Source organism: Scylla paramamosain, chromosome 38, assembly GCF_035594125.1.
Source record: "Scylla paramamosain isolate STU-SP2022 chromosome 38, ASM3559412v1, whole genome shotgun sequence".
In the NCBI taxonomy this organism is placed as follows: domain Eukaryota; kingdom Metazoa; phylum Arthropoda; class Malacostraca; order Decapoda; family Portunidae; genus Scylla; species Scylla paramamosain.
This window is the reverse complement of record NC_087188.1, coordinates 7,831,235-7,856,234: the sequence shown is the minus strand read 5'-3', so window position 1 is coordinate 7,856,234 and position 25,000 is coordinate 7,831,235. Positions and strand designations below refer to the sequence as shown.

The 25,000-nt window shown below is 47.7% G+C and overlaps 1 protein-coding gene across 5 annotated transcripts in view; it reads left to right on the top strand.

Moving 5' to 3' along the window:
* Positions 1–25,000, top strand: part of LOC135091703 (transcription factor AP-2-epsilon-like) — a 161,984-nt gene that overhangs the window by 114,821 nt on the left and 22,163 nt on the right. For all 5 annotated transcript variants that reach the window (XM_063989599.1, XM_063989598.1, XM_063989603.1 and 2 more), the window contains one exon: positions 2,329–2,518. In XM_063989599.1, coding sequence (XP_063845669.1) covers positions 2,329–2,518 — 190 coding nt within the window. The remainder of the gene's footprint in view (positions 1–2,328; positions 2,519–25,000) is intronic.

Below are 25,000 nucleotides of genomic sequence, written 5' to 3'. Positions count from 1 at the left end.
AAAGTCCTCCCGTTCCCAGCCTCTTCATGCCCTCCCGTTCTCGCAGCACCACTCATAAGCACCTCGCACCTCGAAGTTACCGCGTCGCATGCAATAAACACGCCGAAGGAACACATTTAACTTAACCGCACCGCATTTAAGACAAGGGAATTCAAGGCATGCATGATCATATTGCTGTAGTGTTGGGTTAGTCTTACCAACCCTCCTTGGGATCTGTAGCTCTCTGTCTCTGCATGATGGCTGGCATGGACTCTAGAGACACACAGGAATTAAGGATGCTGGTATTGCTGTTTCACTATGCTACTTTATTCTACTCCTCCCCTTACTCTCTCCTCCCGTCTCTCCACTTCTGTCAGTTCCCACGTCTCCTCACCCCCTCCCTCATGTCCCCCGCCTCGCACTTCCCCGTCAAGTGGCTGTGAAATTCCTCCCATGCCCGCTGATTGGTCGTTATTGCGCCAATCAGTGGTCGGCAGTAACCTGAAAGCAGCAGCATCACCTCACCGTGTTTTCAGGAGTATAAAACCCAGGTATAAATTCTTAAGTTGACGAGCGATTCAAGCATCAGAGGGAGTGGCATTGGCGAAGTCTTACGCGCCGGCAAAGGGGACTGAAGCGCCCATAGCGAGTCTTGATTCCATGTGACAAAGGGGTTGATTGATTGATTGGTGTGTGCAGCATCTGTCTCGCAGCCATGTCACTGAAAGGCACCAGTGAAGGATCTGCCTCGCTTCACTTTCCCCGTCTCCTCACAGCCCCAGCTCTCTACACACACTGCTTCTCTCCCCTCGTACTCATTTCTCCCGTGTCTTGTTTACCATTTGTTTGTATTCATTTCTTCGCCATAGTTACTTCTGTTCTGAAATTTGCTTTTATTCTTTCTGTATTCCCACGTTTCTGTTCTCTCGTGTTTTGCTCCCCCTCAGCTTTCCTTCTCTTTATAAGCTTAGCGCATCTCTCTTCTTTTCTCTCCATTTTCACATCCCTTCTCTCCTCCTCCCCTTCCCTCTTCCACTTAGAAAGGGGAAAAAAATGTCCCCTACTCATCCCCCCATTTCTCTCTCTCTCTCTCTCTCTCTCTCTCTCTCTCGTCTCTCTCTCTCTCTCTCTCTCCTCTCTCCTCTCTCTCTCTCTCTCTCGACCTCTCCACCCCCTCATCATCCTTCCTCTTTTTCTCTCCATCGGCTGCTTCTCGACCCTTCTCTCCCTCCTTCCCTTCCCTCCGCTACTCTTCCTCCTCCTCCTCCCTTCTCCTCCTCCTCCTTACTTCTCTGCCTTTCCTTCCCTCCATCTCTTCCTTCCACTAAATTTCCCCCCAAATGGTTATTCCTCAACCTTTTCTTACCTGCCTCCCTCCTTCCCTCCTTCCACAAATTTTCCTTCACTGAGACTATATCCCTTCCTCTCCTTCCTTCCTTCCTTCCTTCCTTCCTTCCTTTGTTCATTGTATCCTTTATCGTCGTCTTTGCTTCCTTCTTTCCTTTCATGACCTTAAAGTTTTTCCCTAACCTTCATGCCCTTTTTTTTATTTCATTCCTATTTTTCCCCCTCCTGTCTAAGCCTTTCATCACATTTCGTCTCCTTTATCTCTTCCTTCTTTCCTTCATTCTTATTTTCGTTTCTTCCCTCTTCCTTCCTTTCATTCCTAACCCTTAAATCTTTCCCATCTCACCCTTTTTCTCCTTCACACTACCTTAACTTCTTAAATCCCTCCCGTCTAATCTCATTTTCCCTCTCTCCCTCCCTTCTTTCCCTTACTCCTTTGGTCCTTTTATATTTCCCTCTAACTTAGCTTTCTTCTGTCTCTCTCCTGTCCTTTCATTTATTTCTTAACATTTCCTTTCCTCTATTCCCTCTATTTCTTTCTCATTCCTATTTACGCTTCTTAATTATTTCCCATACAACTTAGCTTTTCCCTCGTCTATCCCATCCTTACCTTAGTTCCTCTCGTTTTAATCTAACCTTTCTTCTCTTCCTTCCTTCTGTCCCTTACTCTTCCCTTTTTACCTAGAAACCTAGATTTTTCTCTCTCCCTCCCCGCTTCTCCCTCCTACATTTTATCTCCCTTCTGTTATTCTCTATAGTTTTATCCTTCCCGTCTAACTTAACCTCTAACTTCCTCTCCTCTATTCCTCCCTCTCCTCTATTCCTCCCTTCATTCTCTTAGCTTCTGAAACCCATCGAATTCAACCTCTCCTCTATTCCTCCCTTCATTCTCTTTCTCTTAGCTTCTGAAACCCATCGAATTCAACCTCTCCTCTATCCCTCTCACCCCCTACCCCCGGGCTGGCGACAAGGGAGCGATCCTGAGCGTGTGGTGTCTTGCAGGCCTGAAGAGCGAGAAGAGCATGGGTGTGTCAGGAGTGCTGTCTGGAAACGACGTGTTCTGCTCAGTGCCGGGCCGCCTGTCCCTCCTGTCCTCCACTTCCAAGTACAAGGTCACGGTGGCGGAGGTGCAGCGCCGCCTCTCCCCTCCCGAGTGCCTCAACGCCTCCCTCCTCGGTGGTGTGCTGCGTAGGTAAGTCCCTCACTCCCTCACTCACTGTTCTGTTGTTTTATTATAAGTTTTTTTGTCACCATTTTTCGTGTTTTGTGTGTGTTTTGTGTTCCTGCATCTGCGTCAACTGCTCAAGGTAAGTGTGGAAGTGTAAGAGAAGGTAATGAGTGATAGGAGAGGAGGGAATGTAAGGGAGGAGGATGAATGAAGAGTGTATGAGGATAGTGATGAGAAGGGAGGGAAAATGAAGGGAGATAAAAGGGAAAAGAGACGTGCTGTGATGTCATGAGGTGAGAAAATTGTGTAAATGTAATGGGTGTGTGTGTGTGTGTGTGTGTCCAGGATTTATCTCAGTGTCTCTGTCTAGTCAAGCGTGCTGCAGCCGAGGCAAGCGATTAACTGCATCAAAATTTTCCGACTACGCCACGGAAAAAAAAAAAAAAAAAAAGAAGAGCCGCCTCGTCTGCCTCGCGCCTCCTCCAATCTCGTGCCATTGCGTGTCTGTTTTTTTGGGACAACGTGAACTCCCAGAACTAGTCCCGCCACGCCAAGGCCAGGCCACACCTCAACACGCCTGCACACACACACTTAAACACACACACACACACACACACACACACACACACACACACACACACACACACACACACACACACACACACTTCATAACATTCATAATCTCGTAACTTCATATAATTTCACTTCTCTTTAACTTGCAGCTTCTTCATATTCCTTTTCTTCTCATCATTACTTTCTCACACACTCTTCTTTCATTCTCATCCCAGACATTCCCTCTTCTATCCCTCCTCCTTTTTACTTCCTTATTTCTTATCCCTCATATTCATCCTCTTACATTTGCTTGTTTCCTCACTTCATCATCTCACCACACTGTATTCCCCACCATCATCACCGCACACTGTATTCCCCCATTATCTTCCTCTCTCTCACTCCCTTTCTCACTCTCACTCCTCTCACCCCTTCCTGTGTTCTTCCTGCCCACAAGTACTCAACGTCTCACCTCCCTTCCGCAATCACTGCCCCTCCCCACCTTCACCTGCAGCTTGGGAGTCACCTGAGATTAACCACACCTCAAACACCGCTTGGAGGACAGACTAGTGGCGCTTCACCTTCGTCCATCCATTCCTCTTCTCCTTCCCTTGGTTTTCCTCTGCATAACCGGAAGTAATCATTCTGGCTTAGATCTGTGGAAACGTCCGGCTCATTTGGCTTGGAATATCCCCCGTACCTCCCCCCTCACCCCTCCCTCAGCCCTCCCCGTGCGGCTTAATGGCGGGGACAATTGGTGGAGGTAAAAAGTATATGATAATTTTGCTCGTTTACAAATCATTTTGCGAGAAAAGAGACATTCAGGGTCACGTAGAGGGCGGACTCTCAGCCTTCTGCCTCCCCTCCTTCCCTCCATCCTTCTCTTCCTTATACATGTTCCCTTCCTCCTCGTCATTCTCTTCCTTCTCCTCCTTTCATTTTACTCAGTCTTCTCCATAGTCCTTCCCTCCTTTCTTCCTCGGTCTTCCTCCTCCTCCTACTCTTACTCCTCCTCCTCCTCCCCCACCCACCCCCATCCCGTCACAGTCTCCCGGACAGGTGCTAATCCAGGAGGACCCGTAAACACAGTCCACCTGTCGCTTCCGTCGTCTCGGGGTCGCTCAGAGAATCCGTCCCGCCCCTTCGCCTCTCTCTCTCTCTCTCTCTCTCTCTCTCTCTCTCTCTCTCTCTCTCTCTCTCTCTCTCTCTCTCTCTCTCTCTCTCTCCTGCTCATTCTTCCTCTGTGTTCTCTCAGTAGTGGGGAACAGTAACGCCTAGTCTCGGCAACATCCACCACTACATCGCCTTTCGTGACAAGTAGCAGCTCCCTCCCTCCCTCCCTCCCGCCTCGTCCTTACCGGAAATTCTGACTCTCCTCCGCCTCAAATTGTGCGAAACGCCGATTAGCCTTCCGACCTGTGGCGTCTGTGCAGCGTTGTCACCTACCGCGCCTCCCTTATCTCCCTGCAACTCCCCCAGGGCACCCTTAGCCGCCCTGGACCTCCCTACCACCATTATTCATAGAAGCGTTGCTCTCTCAACACGATTATTTTCAAAGACCACAGAGATGATAGGCCGGGTTTTCAAGAGTGTTTCTCCTGTTAATAACGTAGGAATCTTGTTAGAACCGTAAAGGCAGTCTTAAAAACAACGTGTATTTTCAACTACAGCTTACTGAAAGTAGTGGAAGTCTGGCGCAGAAGTTTATATCGTCCTATCATCCCTACACACACTTCAGTTTGGGCAAAGACACGGCGGCCACATTCCAGACTTGCATGACACCTCAGACACCAAACCTTGCATTCTTAAACCTCTGAGCCTGGCGTGAGATTTTCAAAGGCCACAGAGATTACCAGTCAGGTTCTCACTCTTTTTCATGTAAGTGGCACGGATCCCTGTTGAACTCTAGAATCGTCACAAAGAGGATGAAAACACCATTGAGAACTGAAATTACTTACAGTGCAGTTGCGATAAGACGCCGAAGTTTCAAAATAGTAATAAAATCAACTTCCTGCACACCCTGCCTAGTCCTGTATGGCGTGATAATTATGGGCGTGGAGGGATCCGGACTCCGCCACTCCGCATCCGCTACATTGAGGCATTAATGAAGCTGGATGGAGGAGCGATAACACGAGGGAAAGATGAGTGGAGGCGACCAAGTGGCTTGAGGGAGGGAGGGAGGGAGGGAGGGAGGGAGGGAGGAGTCAGCAACCGAGCGTGTAAACAAAAGAGTGGGAAGGGAGGCGAGGTGTCTCTCTGGGAGGGATGAGACAGACAAAGCAAGTCTCCGGCAAGATAAATGATCCCAAGAATAGATATGGTTTATTTACACCGGTAATAAGACAACCCATAAAGAAAGTAAGTCTGCAGTATTAAGCAAGTACGACAATAGGAAGAATAAGTACGACTCAAACTAATAAGACGGTACAGCTGCAGATAAAACCTTCACTCGATAAATATTCAAATTGCCACTAAAAAGAAAAAAAACGGCGATAAAGAAATGCAAGCAATAAATAAAATATACCAACTGATAAAGCATAAATACATTAATAAATAAAACACATCCCAGGAAAAATAAACCTCAAAGAACATATTCCCGTAGACACCATAACAAACCATTACCTATGAACAAAATGAGAGGAAAACAACAGAAAAAAAAGATAAACAGAACAATACACTAAAAACCGATAAATCCTTGTAACCCAAAAAAAAAAAAAAAAAAACAGTCCCACGTGAACAACAAACAGAAAACTGTCCCGAGCGAGAGATAAGACCAAGCAACGAGATATTAAGCCTAAGACGCGCCACTCTCTCACTCCCTTCCCTCTCTCCCTCTCTCCTTCTCCCCCTTTGCGGTTCTGGGCTGAGTGACGCCCAAAATGACTTCAATTACGTGAAGATAATGAGGGAAGGTTGATAGGGTACACGGCGGCGTCTGCATATAGGGGTCCCGGCCTCCCTTGTATGGGGATTGTCTCGACTCGCTCCCATTAACTTCCACCCCCGCCACTCTCTCTCTCTCTCTCTCTCTCTCTCTCTCTCTCTCTCTCTCTCTCTCTCTCTCTCTCTCTCTCTCTCTCTCCCTCCCATGGCAAAGAAAAAAGTTAATTACGGAAGCCCCCATTAATTTAAGTGACTGTTGTTGTTGCTGTTGTTGTGATGGTGGTAATAGTGGTAGTTATTTTATTATTATTATTATTATTATTATTATTATTATTATTATTATTAACATCATCATTTTACAACAATTACTGCTACTACTGCTAACTACTACTACTACTACTATTACTACTACTACTATTTTATTACTATTTACCTACTGAAAGTTAGAGCGCCTCCCAGGTATTCCACGTGGAGTTAATTACCTGTCTTACCTTTCCCATCTTACGTAATGCCCCGTGAAAGAGAATCAAGCAAAAAATAAGACAGAAAACGAAAACCACATTAAACCGCAACCAACAAATCGGCCAATCCAACAACAAAAAAGATAAAAAAGTAAATAGCAAAAAAGTCTAAGAGAGACTGGGACAATTACAAGATCTCAACCAAAAGCCACAAACTAGGATTCAGATTCCCTTTACACAGAATTTCCTCATTTTGAATCCAATTTTCTTCCCACTAACCCACCGCTAAGATTTCCTCCTCTAAATATCCTTTTCTACACGCCCCTCACACGCACCTCCCCCTCACCTCACCTGGCCGGGGATGCAGCAGGTAAGGGCCGGCGTGCTACAAGGGTCCTCTCACAATTACCTGGCTGGGAGTGAAATACCTGTAATCTAGTCCCAGTCCAGCCGTGTCCCACGCGGGGCCCTTCATCTGCCTCACCACCACTACTGTCATCACCACCGTCACCACCACAACCAGTCCGCCACTCATATCTTTTAAAATCACCACCATCACAACACCGCTGCGCCCTTGCCTCCTCTCCATCGTGTGGTCTTTTTTCTTTCCATCTTCTAAAATCACCACCATTCCTGTGTTCCCCTTCTGTCTCGTGGTCTCCTGGCCTCGCCTCTGCATTACTTAGCGTCACCTGTGCCTCCGTCCTCTCCTCCGTCAGGCTCTTCAGCGTGTCACTCTGTATCGCTCATCTCGCATTGAGAGCCGCGGTGCATTACCATATTTTTTCATTACTGTTACAAGTTAATTACCTTCAATCGCAGACAGAGCCGCTCTCTTAATGACCCATAAATTATTCGCTCCTGCAGCGCCGAGTCTGTTCGGTTACGCTTCGCTGGGGACGTCCCGCGTGGGCGATGTCACTGGGGATGTCTTGGCCCTTTTGTTATCCCGTCACTTACATAGTGCATGGTGCCTGCTGCTGCTGCTGCTACTGTTGATGCTGCTGCTGCTGCTACTGTTGCTGCCGCTGCTTGTTGCTATCACCTGTTGTTTACCTGACGCGCGGGGTGCCGGGCGAAGGAAGAGTGGGAGGAAAATTAATTGTTCTTCGGAAAAAAAAATAAATACAATAATAACTGGAAATTGTGTTTGCATGAAGTGTGAGCGAGAAGCGGCGTGACGTCAGGAGGTGCGAGGTGTTGTGTTACGGAGGGTGGCACGGGAAGGTCAGTTCAGGTGGGCGGCGGCGGCGGCGATGGTGGCGCTGGGTGGTGACGGCGGAGCGGTGACGCGTACGGGCGGGATCGTCGGCCTGGCGGGCTGGCGGAGATGACCCTTGCGGTTAGGCGGGTCAAGGTGGAACTTATTACATCCCTCCTGCCGCCTCGGCCACTCCTACGCCCTTTGCTCCCAGGCTAAGACTGTGTCAGGCCCGGGCGCGGCGCAGGGTACCAGAGAGCGCCAGGCGCGGGGCGGGCTGTCCCGGGACATCGCGGGCCCAGTCCTCCTGGAGGCGCCGCGGGCGGAGGGTACTCACGCAACACTCACGCACCTGGCAACCATGTTACACATCTCCAAGTCGCCACACGCTTACGGGAGGTAACCCTCTCCCCGCCGCCTCTCATCCCGCTCATTCTACTGACCCGGATGCCTAAGGGCGGGAGTCGCTTGTACGAGGAAGGTTAAGTATAGGCCCTTGTGTCCCGACCACGCACTGCATCATTACGAAGCCCGTGAATCTTGGCCAGCCGTCATTATGGAGGGACGAGGACGGCGCACCACCACCACCACCACTACCGCCGTACCTCTGTGCCTTGCACCGCCCTGCCGCCACACACACCATCACAGCCCCTAATGGACGCCGCGGTTCCCCGGGGCCTGCCGCATCCCCATCGCCTTCAGGAGACCCGGAACGCAGCCTGGTGTCTGAGAGTACCAGAGCGAGGCCTTCACTCACAGCACCGCCGCCTCCAGGCGCCCCGCGGCACACAGTACCAGCAGTCCTGCACTCAAGAGCTGTGGCGTGCCGGACTGCGGGCCGCAGTAGCCCGTCACTGTCCCGCGGTGACCTCTGGGGCCAGTCCGGCGGAGCAATATCACCGAGCGTGCGGTGTGATGCAGGAGGAAGAGGGAGGGCGAGAGTGGAGGTAATGGGGGAAAGAGAGAGGAAGGAGAGGCGGTCCAAGCTGGGCGGCCCATCGCCTCGCCACACCCCGCAATTACCCGTCATAAGGTAGGGCTCCGCCAGGCCTGCCAAGAAGCTACGCACAGACCACTACGCCATCACTCCCAGCCGCCGCCGCCGCCGCCGCCGCACCGCACAGCGCCGAGCTTCGCCGAGCCGCGCCCGCCCCGCCAAGCCCCGCTAAGGGGAGTGGCGGGGCGGGCGTGGGGCACGGCGCTGACGAACGACAGGCGTGCGTTGAAATTCTGAGGAACGAAATGTATGAAGAGGAGGAGGAGGAGGAGGAGGAGGAGGAGGAGGAGGAGTATGAAGAGGAGGAGGAGGAGGAGGAGGAGGAGGAGGAGGAGGAGGAGGAGGAGGAGGAGGATGGGGAGGAGGAGGAAGGGCCTAAGGAAACGGCGACCGCTTCCCTCCTTTCCTTCAGTCCCACATGAATCAAGAAGAAAATTACACACCATCTGAAGAGCGGACGGAAAATCACGCGTCGGGCCCATACACACACACACACACACACACACACACACACACACACACACACACACACAGAGAGAGAGAGAGAGAGAGAGAGAGAGAGAGAGAGAGAGAGAGAGAGAGAGAGAGAGAGAGAGAGAGAGAGAGAGAGAGAGAGAGAGAAATAACACTGCTTTGAAACAAATTTAACCCAAATATTTACACCCAAACACACACACACACACACACACACACACACACACACACACACACACACACACACACACAAACACAGACCTTCACTTTCCCCGCACACCTAAATGTTTTGGATGAGGGACGAGTGGCGAGGGGAAGGAGGAAGAGAGAGGAGAGGATGTGAAGGGGCTGCCGGGGAAGGGAAGGAAGGGAAGGCAGGGGAGTAGCGTGCTGTCAGCGTACATCACGACAGCTTCATCGAACTTTAAGTATTGATTGTCGAGTGTCGCCGCGTGAGCCGTGACGGTGACGCTGCCGGGATGGTGGATGAGTGACAGAGATGCGTCAGTGTGAGTGAAAGTAGCTGAAAAATTCATCATATTATTCCTTCTCGCCGTCGTGTTTTCCTGGCGCACGTATGAAAGAAGGACCAGGACCAAATGAAGGGGAAACGGGAAAATAAGCAAAGTTGTAGGGTGATTTATCGGTCTCCATCTCCCCTCTCTTATTTCCCTCTCGCTCTCTCTCTCTCCCTCTCTCTCTCTTTTCCTTCCCTCCTCTTCTGCCTCTCAGACGTTTCCTTCGACTCTAAAGTATTCCACAACGAATCCCATTGTCCAAGCATCGATCCCAGCCCACGTGGAGAGAGAGAGAGAGAGAGAGAGAGAGAGAGAGAGAGAGAGAGAGAGAGAGAGAGAGAGACAGAGAGAGAATAGAATTGTGAGGTCTAAAGCACGTTCCTGTGGTGGTGGTGTTGGTGGTGTTGGTGGCGGCGGTGGTGCGGTCACGGGCGGTGGTGGCACTGCGGGCGTGGCGAGGGAGCAGTGCGGGGTGTCCCTGCAGGCGGGGTGCAGGTGTGCGGGTGTGGCGGCGGTGAGTCAGCGGCAACAGGTAGTGGGCGGGCCTGCGGGTAGGGGCGTGTGAGTCAACAGGTGGAGGAGCATCATGGGCTGCCCCAGTCCGCCCGCGGCCCCCACGAGGTGGTCCTGACGCTGTCCCCGTGGTCAGCACCTGTCAGCGGCCTTGAGCGGTGTGCGGCGTGGCGGTCAGCTAACGGGTGCCGCACGCGTCCCCTCCTGGCCACACCCTACAGGCCACGCCCGTCCCCGGCGGTAATTAGCAGTGCTGGTGCCGTGACGGCTGCCGCTAGGATAGGCTGTGACATCCCTGCTTACATGATTACCGGGGCGTGCCGCTGCTGCCCCCGGGCGCCGCGCCGCGCCGCGCCGCCTTCTGCACATGCGCGACACCAGTGCCGCCTGAGTGTGCACCACAGTGCGCACCATGCACCGACACGCAGAAGGGAGGCTGGCCTCGGCTCTCACAGCGCTAGCGGGACACTTCGCCCCGCCACACCATGGTGTGTCTGTGTGTGTGTGTGTGTGTGTGTGTGTGTGTGTGTGTGTGTGTGTCCTGAGAACAGCTGTCGCGTCGCCGCCACTTTTCATTGGGTAAAGGCCAATGAGCAGCACAATAGTCGTAAATAACAGGGCCCTTACTAATGGCTCGAGGGGGGAGGGGCGCCTCGGGGCTCGGGTGAACATGGGTCGTCAACCCAGGGCGATCACCTGGGGCTGTGCGGCCGGTCATGCCCCCAGGCACCATCAGACCGGGGCGTCTCTCTCTCTCTCTCTCTCTCTCTCTCTCTCTCTCTCTCTCTCTCTCTCTCTCTCTCTCTCGCTCGCTCGCTCGCTCCGTCACTGCCCCAGCACTTCATCCTCCCCCCTCCCCCCGGGCCCCGCGCCTACCTCTTCCCCGTTGGGTTCATTAGTTTGTGGCAGTCGTCATCTTGCAAACTTTTCCTCGCCCACAAACTTTACTTTTAGCACAGTTCCGTCCGTGTCGGCGCGCGGGAGGGGCGCCGAGCCCTGTGTCACATGTTGCGAGGCTGGTATACACTGCCTCGCGGGGCGCCGGGCCACACGCCGCCGCGGGAACAGCCGGGCTTCGAGGCAAGGTGTTTGTGTCCGTCCCTCCCCCGGCCGCTCCTCCCACCGTCAGCTGCCCCGCCGCCCAGCTGTCACCTCCCAGAGAAAACCTGCATAATGTGATGAGATGACCTTGACGCCAGCAAGTTTTTATTCACAAATTTCTGCAAGTAAATGAATCCAGAAGGCGATCGCGGACTGTTACGAGCCGCGGCATTAAGAGGCGAGCGACTTTCCTTTCTCCACTGGGCGGGCCACAAAAACAATTAAGCTCTTATTAATTTTTTTTACCCTTTTGAAACGTTGAAATCTAAATGGCATGAAAATTAAATTGCGTGTGTGCGGGAGGAGAAGAGAAGAGGACCAGCGGTGGCTCACTCCCTCTCCCTCTCACTCCCTCTCACTCCAGCAACGCTTTAAACATTCACCCCAGGGAGCCTCGCGCGTGTCCGGCAAGGCCATTGTAATAAGCTCATCCCCGCGCCGCCCCACCGCTGCCCAACAAATGAAGCGGACTCCGTGTTTGGCGCGGCGCTGCACTGACGGCCGCCGCTCCGCCCCGTAACGCGCCGCCCATTCCGAGACGCAAAAGATGATGACTCGAAAAACTCTCCCCATGATTGTTTCCAGGACCCCAGATGCATGTGTTCCCTGGTGGTTGTGGTGGTGGTGGTGGTGGTGGTGATCTCATCAGTCGTCCCGTGTTCGTGTCGTTTTCGTTATCGAGACCGCAGCAAGTTTCGTCACTGAGAGGGCCACAGGTTGCCAGTCAGTCAGTCAAGAGTCAGTCATTGGTGCAGTCAGCTGTCGCCATCAATCAGTGAGAAGAGATAACAGCTCTCTCCTCTCTCTCTCTCTCTCTCTCTCTCTCTCTCTCTCTCTCTCTCTCTCTCTCTCTCTCTCTCTCTCTCTCTCTCTCTCTCTCTCTCTCTCTCTGGCCGTCACACCTGTCTCCTCATCCTCTACCTGTCCTTTCTTCCTTCCTCACTTGTCTCCATCTCTAGGTACTCACCTTAATTGCTCTCTCTCTCTCTCTCTCTCTCTCTCTCTCTCTCTCTCTCTCTCTCTCTCTCTCTCTCTCTCTCTCTCTCTCTCTCTCTATGTGTGTCTGTAAGCCTTTGTATTCTCACTATTTCAATTTTATCTTTAGTTCCCTGGCGTTCACTGTTGACGCAAATCTCTCTCTCTGTCTCTCTCTCTCTCTCTCTCTCTCTCTCTCTCTCTCTCTCTCTCTCTCTCTCTCTCTCTCTCTCTCTCTCTCTCTGGTCCCCGAGGCTGCCTCGCCTCGTCGCCGCTTCGTGAGATCATGATACAGAAGAATGTTTACGCTTTTGCTTTCCGTCATTCCCGTTAATAAAGTTGTCATTTTTTCAGAGAGTAATGGCTGTTTGCTTCTGTTTCGTGCTGATTTGACGCGCACAATTTACGCAGTTTTGTAGTGTGTGTGTGTGTGTGTGTGTGTGTGTGTGTGTGTGTGTGTGTGTGGTGGGGGGGATGGGGGAGTTGCTAAGTTCATATTTGCTAAGTTCATATTTACTATCATTCCTTCCGTCTTATTTTCTTTTTTATTAGTTCACTTCCTCGCGTTACTTCCTACTTCAGCACATAACAAAACTTCACATCCTTCACTCATTCTTGTGACACTCCACATGCATTGCACCACTCAACCCTGTACATTCAAACACTCCCTCAAATAAGGACAATTTTCAAGGGCCACAGAGATAAGTCGGATTCTCGTGGATGTTTTCACCCATATGAAGCAGAACTCTGGTTAGACTATCACTGGAATCACGAAAATACATTTGAACATTAATCATTTCCGCTAAAACGAGTTAAAATTGAAGATAGGATGCCGGAACACTAGATGATAAGAATAAAAAACAAAAAGATCAACAGATAAACATAAATAAGTAACATCACAATCTGAAAACCAAACTTTGAGGACGAGAGACTGAAGGTGAAGGCAAAATTTTCGAACAGTTGGCAGTGAAGCAACACACTGGCGCACACTCTCAAATCTGCTGCACCAGTTGGCCGTGCAGTCTGCGAGGCAACAGATGAAAATGGAGCAAAACAACAGCCTCCACTGGGCGTCATCATAACTTCCCCTTGCTGGAGTGCGAGGATTTTACGCGAGCACTGAACCTGATGCCTGGAGAGCGTTAGCAGGCGCGGGTTTGGAGCCAGCGTGGAGATGAAAAAAGGAAGGAAAAATAAGCCAACTCGCACACTGTTGCTGGCTGTGGAGACCAGATAGGGCAAGGTGACTACAGCACGAGGACTGAAGAGCACCAGAGATGGCCGGGGCGTTTCGTAACAGCGAAGAGATTGGGATAAAAAAAAAAGGACGAGGGAGAATAACTAACACTCGTTGGCTGTGATAACAGAACTAAAAGAGGACGAAGGGTATGGAAGACTAACAGTGTGTAGTGTGTGGAGGCACTCTAGAGAACCGAATAAAAGCAAGAAGAAAAAATAACGTTGTGTTGATTACATATTGAGAGGACGACACGAGGACATTGCATTAAAGAAAGTTATATTTTGAGGATTTCAAAGCAGTCCAGAGAATTGTAACTAAAAGAAGTAACTCACACTGTTGCTGACTAAATTTTAAAAAGATAACAAGAGAACGACACGAGGACGAACACTAAAGAAAACTTGCAGCAGGTGGAGAATTTCAAGTCTACAAAATGAAAACTAAAAGAAAACGAACAGACTAGACAACAGGACGACAAGAAGAGGACTAGTTAATTATACAAAAACTGGTAATAGATCAAGTATTCTTTTTTTTAGTAATCCAGAGTGTAAAATGAAGAAAAAATAAGTCACTCCTACATTTCCTGTTCCCAGAAAGAGAAGACTGGTTGACTAGAAGGAAAACAACAGAAGATCGAGTATTTTTAAGTAACCCAAAGTATAAAATGAAGACAAAAAAAACATTACTCCCATGATTTTACAAGGGAATTAAATAGAAAAGAAAAAAAAAGTAGATTACGTATTTTCAAGTTACTCAGAGTATAAATTGAATACAAAAAAAACATCACTCCCACACCTTCCCTGCCTTCGTAGATTACATAAGAGTTAACAACAATACAATAAGACATAAAATAGTGACAGAATATTTACCAGTTAAAGAAATAAAGAAAATAAATCCCATCCCACTCTGTTGTAGACAAGAGTTGGATGGCCAGAGAGGGAAGGAGGGGCGGAGCACAGAAGGACGTGTTGGCGTTACCTGGGTAGCATTCTCTCAGGTGTCATTAGAGTCAATACAGCGCTTATCATTACAGTCCAGTGCAGATGTAGCTGATTGAACCGCCGCGGGGAGATGGAGAGGGAGAGAGAGAGGGAGAGAGAGAGAGAGACCAGACCAGACTAGACAGAAGAGATGGAAGGAAAGGAGAGTAGACAGGAAGGGGAGAGAGAAAAAGAAAGAGAGAGAGAGCCAGGGACGAGTGACACCAAATGCACGCAGATAAAAGAAAGGGCAAAAAAGAAAAGAAAATGGGAAACAGCAACTTTATCGCAAAGAAAATGAAATGTGAGCGAGAAAAAAAAGGCATCAGTAAAAAGTAAATGACAGCATACTGGTGTGTGTGTGTGTGTGTGTGTGTGTGTGTGTGTGTGTGTGTGTGTGTGTGTGTGTGTGTGTGTGCGTGCGTGCGTGTGTCAGATGAACAGAGGGAGAAAGAGAAGGAAAAAGGATTGGAGAATAACAAACGAGAGAAGGAAAGACGAAGGGACAAAGGGGAGGAAACGAGAGAGAGAGAGAGAGAGAGAGAGAGAGAGAGAGAGAGAGAGAGAGAGAGAGAGAGAGAGAGAGAGAGACTGTGTGACTCTAAAACTAGTAGTCAGTCTAGGGAGAAAACACACACACACACACAAAAAAAAAAAAAAATTAAAAGACAAAAAAACTCAGTCACATCAAGAAAAAGAAAACATTACCCAGAGCAGTAAGAAAAAAAAAAAGAAAAGAAAAAAACAGGCAAGCACGTTGAGTCAAAGAATGTTAAGTGCTTTCAGTAACATGGACGGTTAGCAAAGACAACAGCAATGACAGGACGGGGAGGGAACTGAATGACTGGTGGAGGTGAAGGAGCAAACAACAGCAACAGACTCAGGGAAGCAAGGTGGTGGGAAACGGAACTAATCAACAGCTGTAGATATTCCAAGTAAACATGAGAAAACAGGAAACAAGGAAGGAGAAAGAACTGATCAACCACTGTAGGTAAACAAAGACTTGAAGAGGGTGGATAACAGAGGAATGATTGCTAAAGGTAAACAAAAACATGGGAATGCGAAGAAGAGCATTGCCTGGCTTCTTGTGTACAAAGAAACAAGTGACTAGGAAAAGCCAAGTGACTGGTGCAAGAGAAAGGGACTGACTATTGAATATTTAGCGATCTGATGAAGTACAGGTAGAGACAAAGGACTGGATAGAAGGACTGGCAGGTATAAGGAACTAAATATCAATAGCTGTAGGTAAAAAAATACAAGCCAAGAGGAAACTATTACAGGTACGAGGGACTGCAAGGGGGTGGGTACAAGAGGTCTGATGAATGAGTGGAAACAAGGGGCTGAATAGGAGACTTGAATGAGTGTGACTAGACGGAGTGATTGCCTTACAGTCCAACTCAGCCGCACCACAGCTCTCCCCGTGTTATCATTACTGGAGGTCAGGGCATTAATAACACTGGGCCAATTACGAGGTTCACCGTTAGAGGGCAGGCGAGGCAGCAGCAGGGGGAGGAGGAGACAGGTTCACAGACACACCTGAGTACACCTGAGCACACCTGACGCTCCAGTGTTTGACAGAGTTCACGAAATGAGATTGAACGAAAGGTGGTGTGTGTTTCCGTTTTCTTTCGTATGTTTTAATGTGTTTCTCTCTCTCTCTCTCTCTCTCTCTCTCTCTCTCTCTCTCTCTCTCTCTCTCTCTCTCTCTCTCTCTCTCTCTCTCTCTCTCTCTCTCGTATTGTTTAGAGAAAAAAAGTGTCATTTTCTTGGCAATGATGGAATGAGATGACAAAACAAAGCACCTTTCTCGATGACCTGGTGACGATACATTTTCTTTTCCTCCTCCTCCTCCTCCTCCTCCTCCTCCTCCTCCTCCTCCTCCTCCTCCTCCTCTTCCTCCTACTCCTGCTCTTTTTGCATCAGTTCTTGTCCTCCGATAACGCTACATCACACCAGTACCTCATTTTCTGTCCTTTTTTTTTTCTCTCATACTCTAATAATCTTGAACGACTTGTATCCTCTCTCTCTCTCTCTCTCTCTCTCTCTCTCTCTCTCTCTCTCTCTCTCTCTCTCTCTCTCTCTCTCTCTCTCTCTCTCTCTCTCTCTCTCTCTCTCTCTCCACATCACCTTGACAATCAACTAGTATGTTTTTCCCTCACTTAAAAACCACGCCTCCACAACGCACACTTTTCCGTTCCTTTCTTCCACACTTTCTTCCTCCACTTCATCTTAATTCTTGCTCTCTCACCCTTGTCTTCCACCTAACATTGCTCTTCCTTATTCCACATCAACTTAGAAACTCCGCCACACTTCCCTTCCACTAAGCATTTTTTCGTTCCTACTTCACGTTGTCTAGAATCCTCCACAACCTTACTTTTCCTCCACCTAATACTTCTCCCTACTCCACATCAATCTGGAAACAGTCACACTTCTCTTCCACCTAAAGTTGTTAATTTCTACTCCACACTGTCTGAGAACCCCCAATACCTCACTTCCACCTAACACAGCTGTATGTTCTGCATCACCTCAGCAATCCCTCCACTTTTCCTCCACCTGACGCACCACCACACGCATTTACACACGTACGCACCACCCAGCTGGACTCCACCCTTCCTACACCGGCAAGATGAGTCCAGTCTGAACCCTCAGCAAAATCTCTTAATCCCGTAATCGCTTCTCTTTGCTTCTCTCTCTCTCACGAGTTTTACGGAGTGCCTGATGAAGCGTCTCTCTCTCTCTCTCTCTCTCTCTCTCTCTCTCTCTCTCTCTCTCTCTCTCTCTCTCTCTCTCTCTCTCTCTCTCTCTCTCTCTTTCCCCTGTGATCGCCGTGACCTGCATCGTTTCTCGCGACGACTAATGACACCACACCGGATATAAGCAAGACATCTGGAGCGCGAGGCATCTCTCTCTCTCTCTCTCTCTCTCTCTCTCTCTCTCTCTCTCTCTCTCTCTCTCTCTCTCTCTCTCTCTCTCTCTCTCTGGGCCGGGAGCCTTTTCTTAAGCTGTTTTCCTGCCAATGAATGTGGTCGACAGAGAGAGAGAGAGAGAGAGAGAGAGAGAGAGAGAGAGAGAGAGAGAGAGAGAGAGAGAGGGAGGGAGGGAGGGAGAGGGAGAGGGAATGCATGCTGCTATGTCTGATTAATGGCCAATAAGCATAAGAGAGTTGCTGCGGACTTCACACTGTAATTACTGACCATTTGCTGTTGCTGACTAGACTCGGGACAAGACCAGGCACCCCACTACCCCCGTCTCATCCCCATCTCCCCTCTGCCCCCACCCCCTACAGCCCAGGCCAGACGAGGTGAATTCTAATAACACAGCCAACAGTCTCTCTCTCTCTCTCTCTCTCTCTCTCTCTCTCTCTCTCTCTCTCTCTCTCTCTCTCTCTCTCTCTCTCTCTCTCTCTCATATCTTCTTCCTGTCTGCTTTTATTTATTTTTTTTTTAATCTGCACTACTTTGAGTTAAAATATTTCTTTTCTCCTCTTTCTTTTTTTCTTTTTTTATATTCAGTGCCATTCTCTTCCTCTTCCTATACTCGTCCTCCTCCTCCTCCTCCTCCTCCTCCTCCTCCTCCTCCTCCTCCTCCTCCTCCTCCTGCTGACGTATCGCCGCTGTCTACTCCACCCAAGGGGCCAGTGATTTGCTGTTTTTACTGTCTCACGCGGACTGCTCTCGTAACTTTTGTTTTCGCTATTACTTGCTCCGTCCTACATGCTCTCTCTCTCTCTCTCTCTCTCTCTCTCTCTCTCTCTCTCTCTCTCTCTCTCTCTCTCTCTCTCTCTCTGACTTTCCTCCTTTGTTTTTGTTTTCCTCTTTTTTCCTCATCTCAAGTAGCTCTTTCTTTTTTTCCTTTTTTTCCTGATCTATCCTCACACGTGCACATTTTTCCGCATTTCTTTCTCCTCCTCGTTATTACTTTTTTGTATTTTCGTCTGTCTTTTCTTTATTACTTACTTTGTCTTTTCTTCTTCATTACTACTCTCATTATTTCCTGATTTTCCTGTCATAGTATTTCTCTCTCTCTCTCTCTCTCTCTCTCTCTCTCTCTCTCTCTCTCTCTCTCTCTCTCTCTCTCTCTCTCTCTCTCTCTCTCTCTCTCTCTCTCTCTCTCATAATTGTAGTTGTTCACATTTCTGCTCTGCTGTTTTTTCCTCCTCCTCCTCTCAAGAAGACAGACAGACAGACAGACAGACAGACAGACAGACAGACAGACAGACAGACAGACAGAAAGACAGACAGATAGACACAGAGAAAGAAAAAAAGACAAAGAACCTTACATAACAGAAACATTAACACGACAAACAAACGAACGTAACAAAACAAACAAATAAGATATTATATACTGGAAACTGTACTGATGGTGACGATGATGACGTTATGTAATAGTGACACTGTGGAGGAGGAGGAGGAGGAGGAGGAGGAGGAGGAGGAGGAGGAGGAGGAATGACGATTATGAGTTTGTGTGACGTTATGTTAAGGTAACGCTTAGGACTTTTAATGGAGGAGGAGGAGGAGGAGGAGGAGGAGGAGGAGGAGGAGGAGGAGGAGGAGGAGGAGGAGGAGAAGGAGGAGGAGGAGGAGGAGGAGGATCTTACAGTAGTGACATTGAAAAACCCAAAACGTGACACTTAAAAATGATTACAGCTTTTTAAGGATGAGTGGAGGAGCAAAGGAGTGTGGATGCAAGTGGGGGGAGAGGTGAGGGGGCATGGAGGGGGAGGGGAAGTGATGCAGCAACAGGTGGTAGTAAGGCCAGCAGGTGAGGCACGGGGAGGGTGTTGGTGTGGGTGTCCTTCCTCCTCCCTCTCCTCCTTCTCTTCTTCCTCCTCCCTTTCGCTGTCTTCAATATCTCCCCACTTTTAAAATATTGCTACTCTTTCCTCTTCCTTCTACTTCTCCACTCTATAACTCCCCTTCTTTATTTTCCCTCCTCCCCATTCTTCCATCTTCTGTTTCCATTTTCCTTCTTACCTTATTCACTATTCATATCTCCTTTCATTCCTTTAGATATCTATCCACTATTTCTTATTCCAAACCTCCATTCCTTCTTCTGTTTCCCTTTTTCCCTTCCACTCCTCTCTCTCAACTATCCATAATCCTTGTAGTACCCCCCTCCGTCCTTCCCTCTTCCCTCTCCTCCACTCACTGACTCACACACACATTTTAATACACGTTCTGGTAAACATTCTGACGAGCGCCTTCTCTCACCCAATATATCCTTTTTGAAATTCGCTGCGATGAAGGCGTGTCTGATTGGAAAACGCTTCACACACACAGCAAAGCACCAGTAACACCAAGCCAGGCATACTCCCGCCCACCTGGAGACGGGAATAGAACACGTAACCCAGTCAGTCTTTGTTCGTGAAAAATGCACCTTTTCTAATTCTCCAGGTGCAGTAAATACGGAGGGACACACACACACACACACACACACACACACACACACACACACACACACACACACACACACACACACACACACACACACACACACACACACACTTCATAACAGACAAAAGTGAAAAAGAGAAGCTTAAAATTAAAAAAAGATTCTAATATAAAAGAAAAAAAATATATTCGGACACTAGTCGAGCCGTGTGTGTGTGTGTGTGTGTGTGTGTGTGTGTTCGCCACTTAACGAGATACCTCTGCTTGAGTGTCTTCACCTGAGGGCAGCGGCGTGGGTGTAGTGTTGGTGGGGGCAGGGTGGCGTGGGCGTACAGTAGCGGCAGTACCTGGAGGAGGGGTGGGATGGGGAAGGCAGGTTCGCGTGGTCAACGAGGCGTGTCTTTACCCCGAGGGACACGCACCCCGGCGGCGGCAGGTGTGTGTGTGTGTGTGTGTGTGTGTGTGTGTGTGTGTAGGTGGGTGGGTGGCGTGCCCGAGGGATCTGCTTGTTCCTCAATGGACGGCTGCGTGAGAGGAAGAGGAAGGAGAAGAGGAGGAGAAGGATTTAAACTTAAAGCAAGACAGATTTTCTCCAGCCATAAAAAAATAAATAAATAAAAATAAGAAGGCGCCATAATAATAAAAAAAAAGAACCTTGAAACCAATCTCACAAATTTAACGAGAAAACAAGATAACAAAAAAGAAAAAAAAACCATACAACTCCTCTACTCGCCAAAACACCCACAATTCCCCACCAAAAAAAAAAAAAAAAACCTAACCATCCCAGAACAAGAACACAGAAGAACAAAAACACAAGAACCAGAACCAGGAGAGAAGATAAGAATAACAACAACAACAACAACAACTCTTATAAAACAAAATAACAGAAGCATGAACTGAACCATTACAAAGCGAATGAAGTAACGAGTGTAAATTTATAACGAAGGAAGCGACGGCGGCAAGGAGGAGGAGGAGGAGGAGGAGGAGGAGGAGGAGGAGGAGGAGGAGCACTTTATAAATCCATCCAGCGGTCCTGTAACAAGCCTGAGAGAAGAAATGCCGCAGGTGACTCTCGTAACTTGGCTCGGCTTCACACCTGGCCCGTCGACTTGTTTGTGTGTGTGTTTGTGTGTGTGTTTGTCCGCTCCGTCGGGCCCTCTCGGTTGTCTAGTGTTGGAATGACGTGGCGTATCTTGCCTGCGTGGGAGGCTGGAGTGACGGGGAGGTGGAGGAGGAAGAGGGAGGGGTAGGAGGAGAGATGATGAAAGAAGATGAGAAAGATGTGGAGGAGGAGGAGAGGGAGAGGGAGAGGGAAAGGAAAGAGGGAAAGGAGGAGGAGGAGGAGGAGGAGGAGGAGGAGGAGGAGGAGGAGGAGTAAAGTGATGCTAATGCCCTCCTCTTCCTTTTCTTTCCTCTCCTTTCACTATCTCTCCTCCTCCTCCTCCTCCTCCTCCTCCTCCTCCTCCTCCTCCTCCTCCTCCTCCTCCTACTCCCCCTCCTCCTTTCGCTCTGTCTTCTCTTCTACATTTGCGAATAAGGAAATAAAGGAAAAACAAAGCACCAAGTGATGTTAATACCCTCTCTCTCTCTCTCTCTCTCTCTCTCTCTCTCTCTCTCTCTCTCTCTCTCTCTCTCTCTCTCTCTCTCTCTCTCTCTCTCTCTCTCCTTCCCGACATTCGCTAGAGAGGAAGCAGGAGATAAAATAATAAATACCGATAAAGTTTCATATCTCAATTTTATTCCTGTCTGAATGGAGTTTTGCTTAATCTCTTTTATTTTTCTTTCGCCTTTGTCCTTATCAGTATTGAGAGAAAAGGCGAGGAGAGCTTAAAGACGGCTGAAACCTTCCTCAATACCCTCTTTCTTGTCTCCGTCTTAGCAGTGGAGGTGGCAGACAGAAATACGTACGTTGATAAGTAAAGAACACAAAGGTACAGGAATAAGTGAAAAAAAAATATCAATAGAAAATAAGAATGAGGCGAGAAAGGAATAAATTAACATGAAAAATGGGTCATAAACTGAAAAAAAGGTGACAAGAAAAGTTTTAAAAAAATAAAAGACGGAAATAAGCAGGGAATGTGAAAAGATATATTGGTGTGACTAAAAACAGACAAATAAGAAGGAAAGTTAAAAGAGACAGATATAAAAGGAAAGAAGATGAAAAAGAGATGGAAATAGAGTAAAACATGAAAAGACCCAGAAATTAATAGCAAAAATTAAAAAAAACGAAAATAAACTGGAAAACATGAAAAAAGCCAGAAATAAACGGCAAAAATAAAGAAAAACGACAGCAATAAACAGGAAAAAAGTTAAAAAAAGACACAAATAAACAGGAAAATTTAAAAAGACACAAACAGGAAAAGAAACAGATGAACATAAACAGACGGGGACGATATTTAAATGTTACCAGATCCTCCCTCCTCCTGCTCACCTACTTGAACATTTAGGGAAGGAGAAAAACAGATAAAGGAAGAGGTAGAGGAGGCGAAGGAGGCAGAAGATAAACACACGAAACACACAGACAACCCACCTCGCACCTCCGCCGTGTTGACAATACTGTTTGTCGAAAGAAAACCAAGAGATGAGTAATGGGAACGGAGGAGAAAAATTACAAGAGGTTTCCCTTTACAGATCTCCTTGTTTTCCGTAAATGGGCAAGAAAATACTGTTATGTTTTGTCGTTTTGTGAGGACTGACTCTCTCTCTCTCTCTCTCTCTCTCTCTCTCTCTCTCTCTCTCTCTCTCTCTCTCTCTCTCTCTCTCTCTCTCTCTCTCGTTACATGTGCATTATTTTGCTTATAAGGTAAAATTACTGAATATATCAATAGTGATAGAATAAACAAAAATAAATGATAGACACGAAAGAAAATAAGTGAAAACATAAAAATGACATGAGAAAACAGATTAAAAGAAGAAAGCTAAAGGAAAGTATGATGAAAAATAAAAATAAAGAGAAATAATAAACATCAAAAGTAAAAAGATAAGGAAGAAAACCCCAAAGCAATACACAACGACAGAATGATGAAGAAAACGAAAGTAGATGAAGGAAGAAATGAAAGTATGAAGAAAACACAAGAAAAAAGTGACGTAACTGAGGAAGAAGAAAGAAAACAAAAGAATGATGGGAAATTATGAAACTTTCAACTTCAGACGAAGAAAAAAATGAATAATGAGAGTAAACTTGGCGGAAGAAAGTATGACCTTGGCACAGAGAGGTCAAGATCGAAGGTCATGGTGGAGGCCCAAGGGTCACAGAGACACCCGGGGATCATGAGGGCACTGAGGGGGTCAAGGTCACGTGGTTTGGGAGGCCATGACGTTACCGGGAGGCAATGAAAGGGAAGGCGGGGGAGGAAAGAAGTACTGGGAGGGAAAATGAGGGAACGGAATAAACAAGTGGAGAATTGCAGAAAAATGCGTGGGAGGGAGAAACAGGGTGACTTGAAATAAAGGAAAAGTAGAATTCAGAGAAATGAAAATAATCTTTTTTAAATAGAAGACCTAGAAAATACAGCACAAACTTGGCAAAAAATACAGTAAAATGTAACATGTCGCCTCGGGGGATGAAAAGAACTACTGTGCCTTCATAATAACTGGAAAATAACTGAGAACAGTAGTGAATTGAAAAGTGAACATCCATGGATTCTGAGACACGAACATAAATTAAACAACTCAATCCTCTGAACGTAAATCAATATTAATTAAAATAATAATAATAATAATAATAAAATATTGCATTATTTTCAGATTAAGGAAATATAAAAATAACAAAAGGTAAATAATATTCATTGATATCAACACTTGGTTGGCTCCATTCAAAATATTACGATAAAAAAAAGAACATGGTCCCATTTCAGCTTAAGTTTTTTTTTTTTTTTATTATTATTATTTGGGTGGGGCAAGGAATCAGAAGCGGTGCATACGTTCTTTGCCGCCCTGGGCCTGGGGGGATTGCGGCCCCAGGGGAGGGGGACGCCAGAGCGAAAATTGGATTCTGCGGTGTTTGTTTTGTCCGCGTGGCGAGGGAGGAGCAGAGAGGCCTGTGGGAGGAGGAGGAGGAGAGGAGGACGGGGGAAGAGGAGAAGAGGAGAAGGGGATTTGGACGCGTTGGCCCTGAATGATCCCATCGATTCTGTTCTTCCTCCCCCTCCTCTCTCTCTCCTCCCCCACCAAGCCTCGACCCCCTTCTTGTTGACAGTTGGGTCAGGAGTACACACAGTTATCCGCGTGTTTGTGCTGCCGTGCGAATCTGGTTCCCGACAAGTGTTGTGTGCGGGAGTGTTGCAGTGCTGCCGCCAGGTGGGAGTCGTGAGAAGCGCTAAATGTTGCTGCGAGCCACGACACAGTGCTGGAATGTGAATGAGTTGAAATGAACGATAAATGTGATGCAAGCTTAACAAGTTAGGTCACGTTATGTTTGGCGATACATTTCCAATCCTGTACTGGGTGTGATAATGCAGAACTCGAACTTTCACCATTCTTTGCCAAAATGTTAAAGAAAAAAATTAATTGATAACGAGTATGTATCCTGAGTTCTTCCCTGCTTTTGAAACTAATTTATTTTGTTCTTTTCCCTTGTAGGACTAAGTTACATTTTATATTTCTTTCCTTATCACAGCCTTTGATGGTGTTTTTCCTTCTCAAACTAAGATTTGCACCTTAGAATATCGTTTTTTACCCTTTCATATAAAACTCATTTCTTTAACCGCTTTCATTTCTTATAAGATCTTCCCTGTTTTTTTTTTCTTTCCTCCAAGCTTATGACCTTTTTTGCCTTTTTGTTACATTACCAAGTTTTTACATATCTCTTCTGTAGCAGAGAACACAACACTGAACCAAACACCACAAACAGGACCTGAGCCACGTAACACACCACAAGTCACACGGCAGGACTAACTAAACCAAAACCCAACTCACCTAAACAAAAGCTGTCCCCGCCCTGAATGCTAAGGAGTCCCCGTTAATTCAGCATGATGGGATGTTATCAGTATGCGCAGGAACACGAATCCGCAGTACAATGCATCAAAACACCCACACGTCCTCCCTGGCTGCCCGAGTTATAAATATTACCGCGTTAGTGTTAGCTCGACCTGCTTTCACTTCTTGCGTCCTTGTTTGTGTCTGCTCGCGAAAATACGGTGAGGTCAGGTGAGGTCAGGTAAGGTAAGGTCAATGTAAGGTCACGGTACTCTGCCTGGCCAATGGGACCTGACCAATAGAGTGTTTC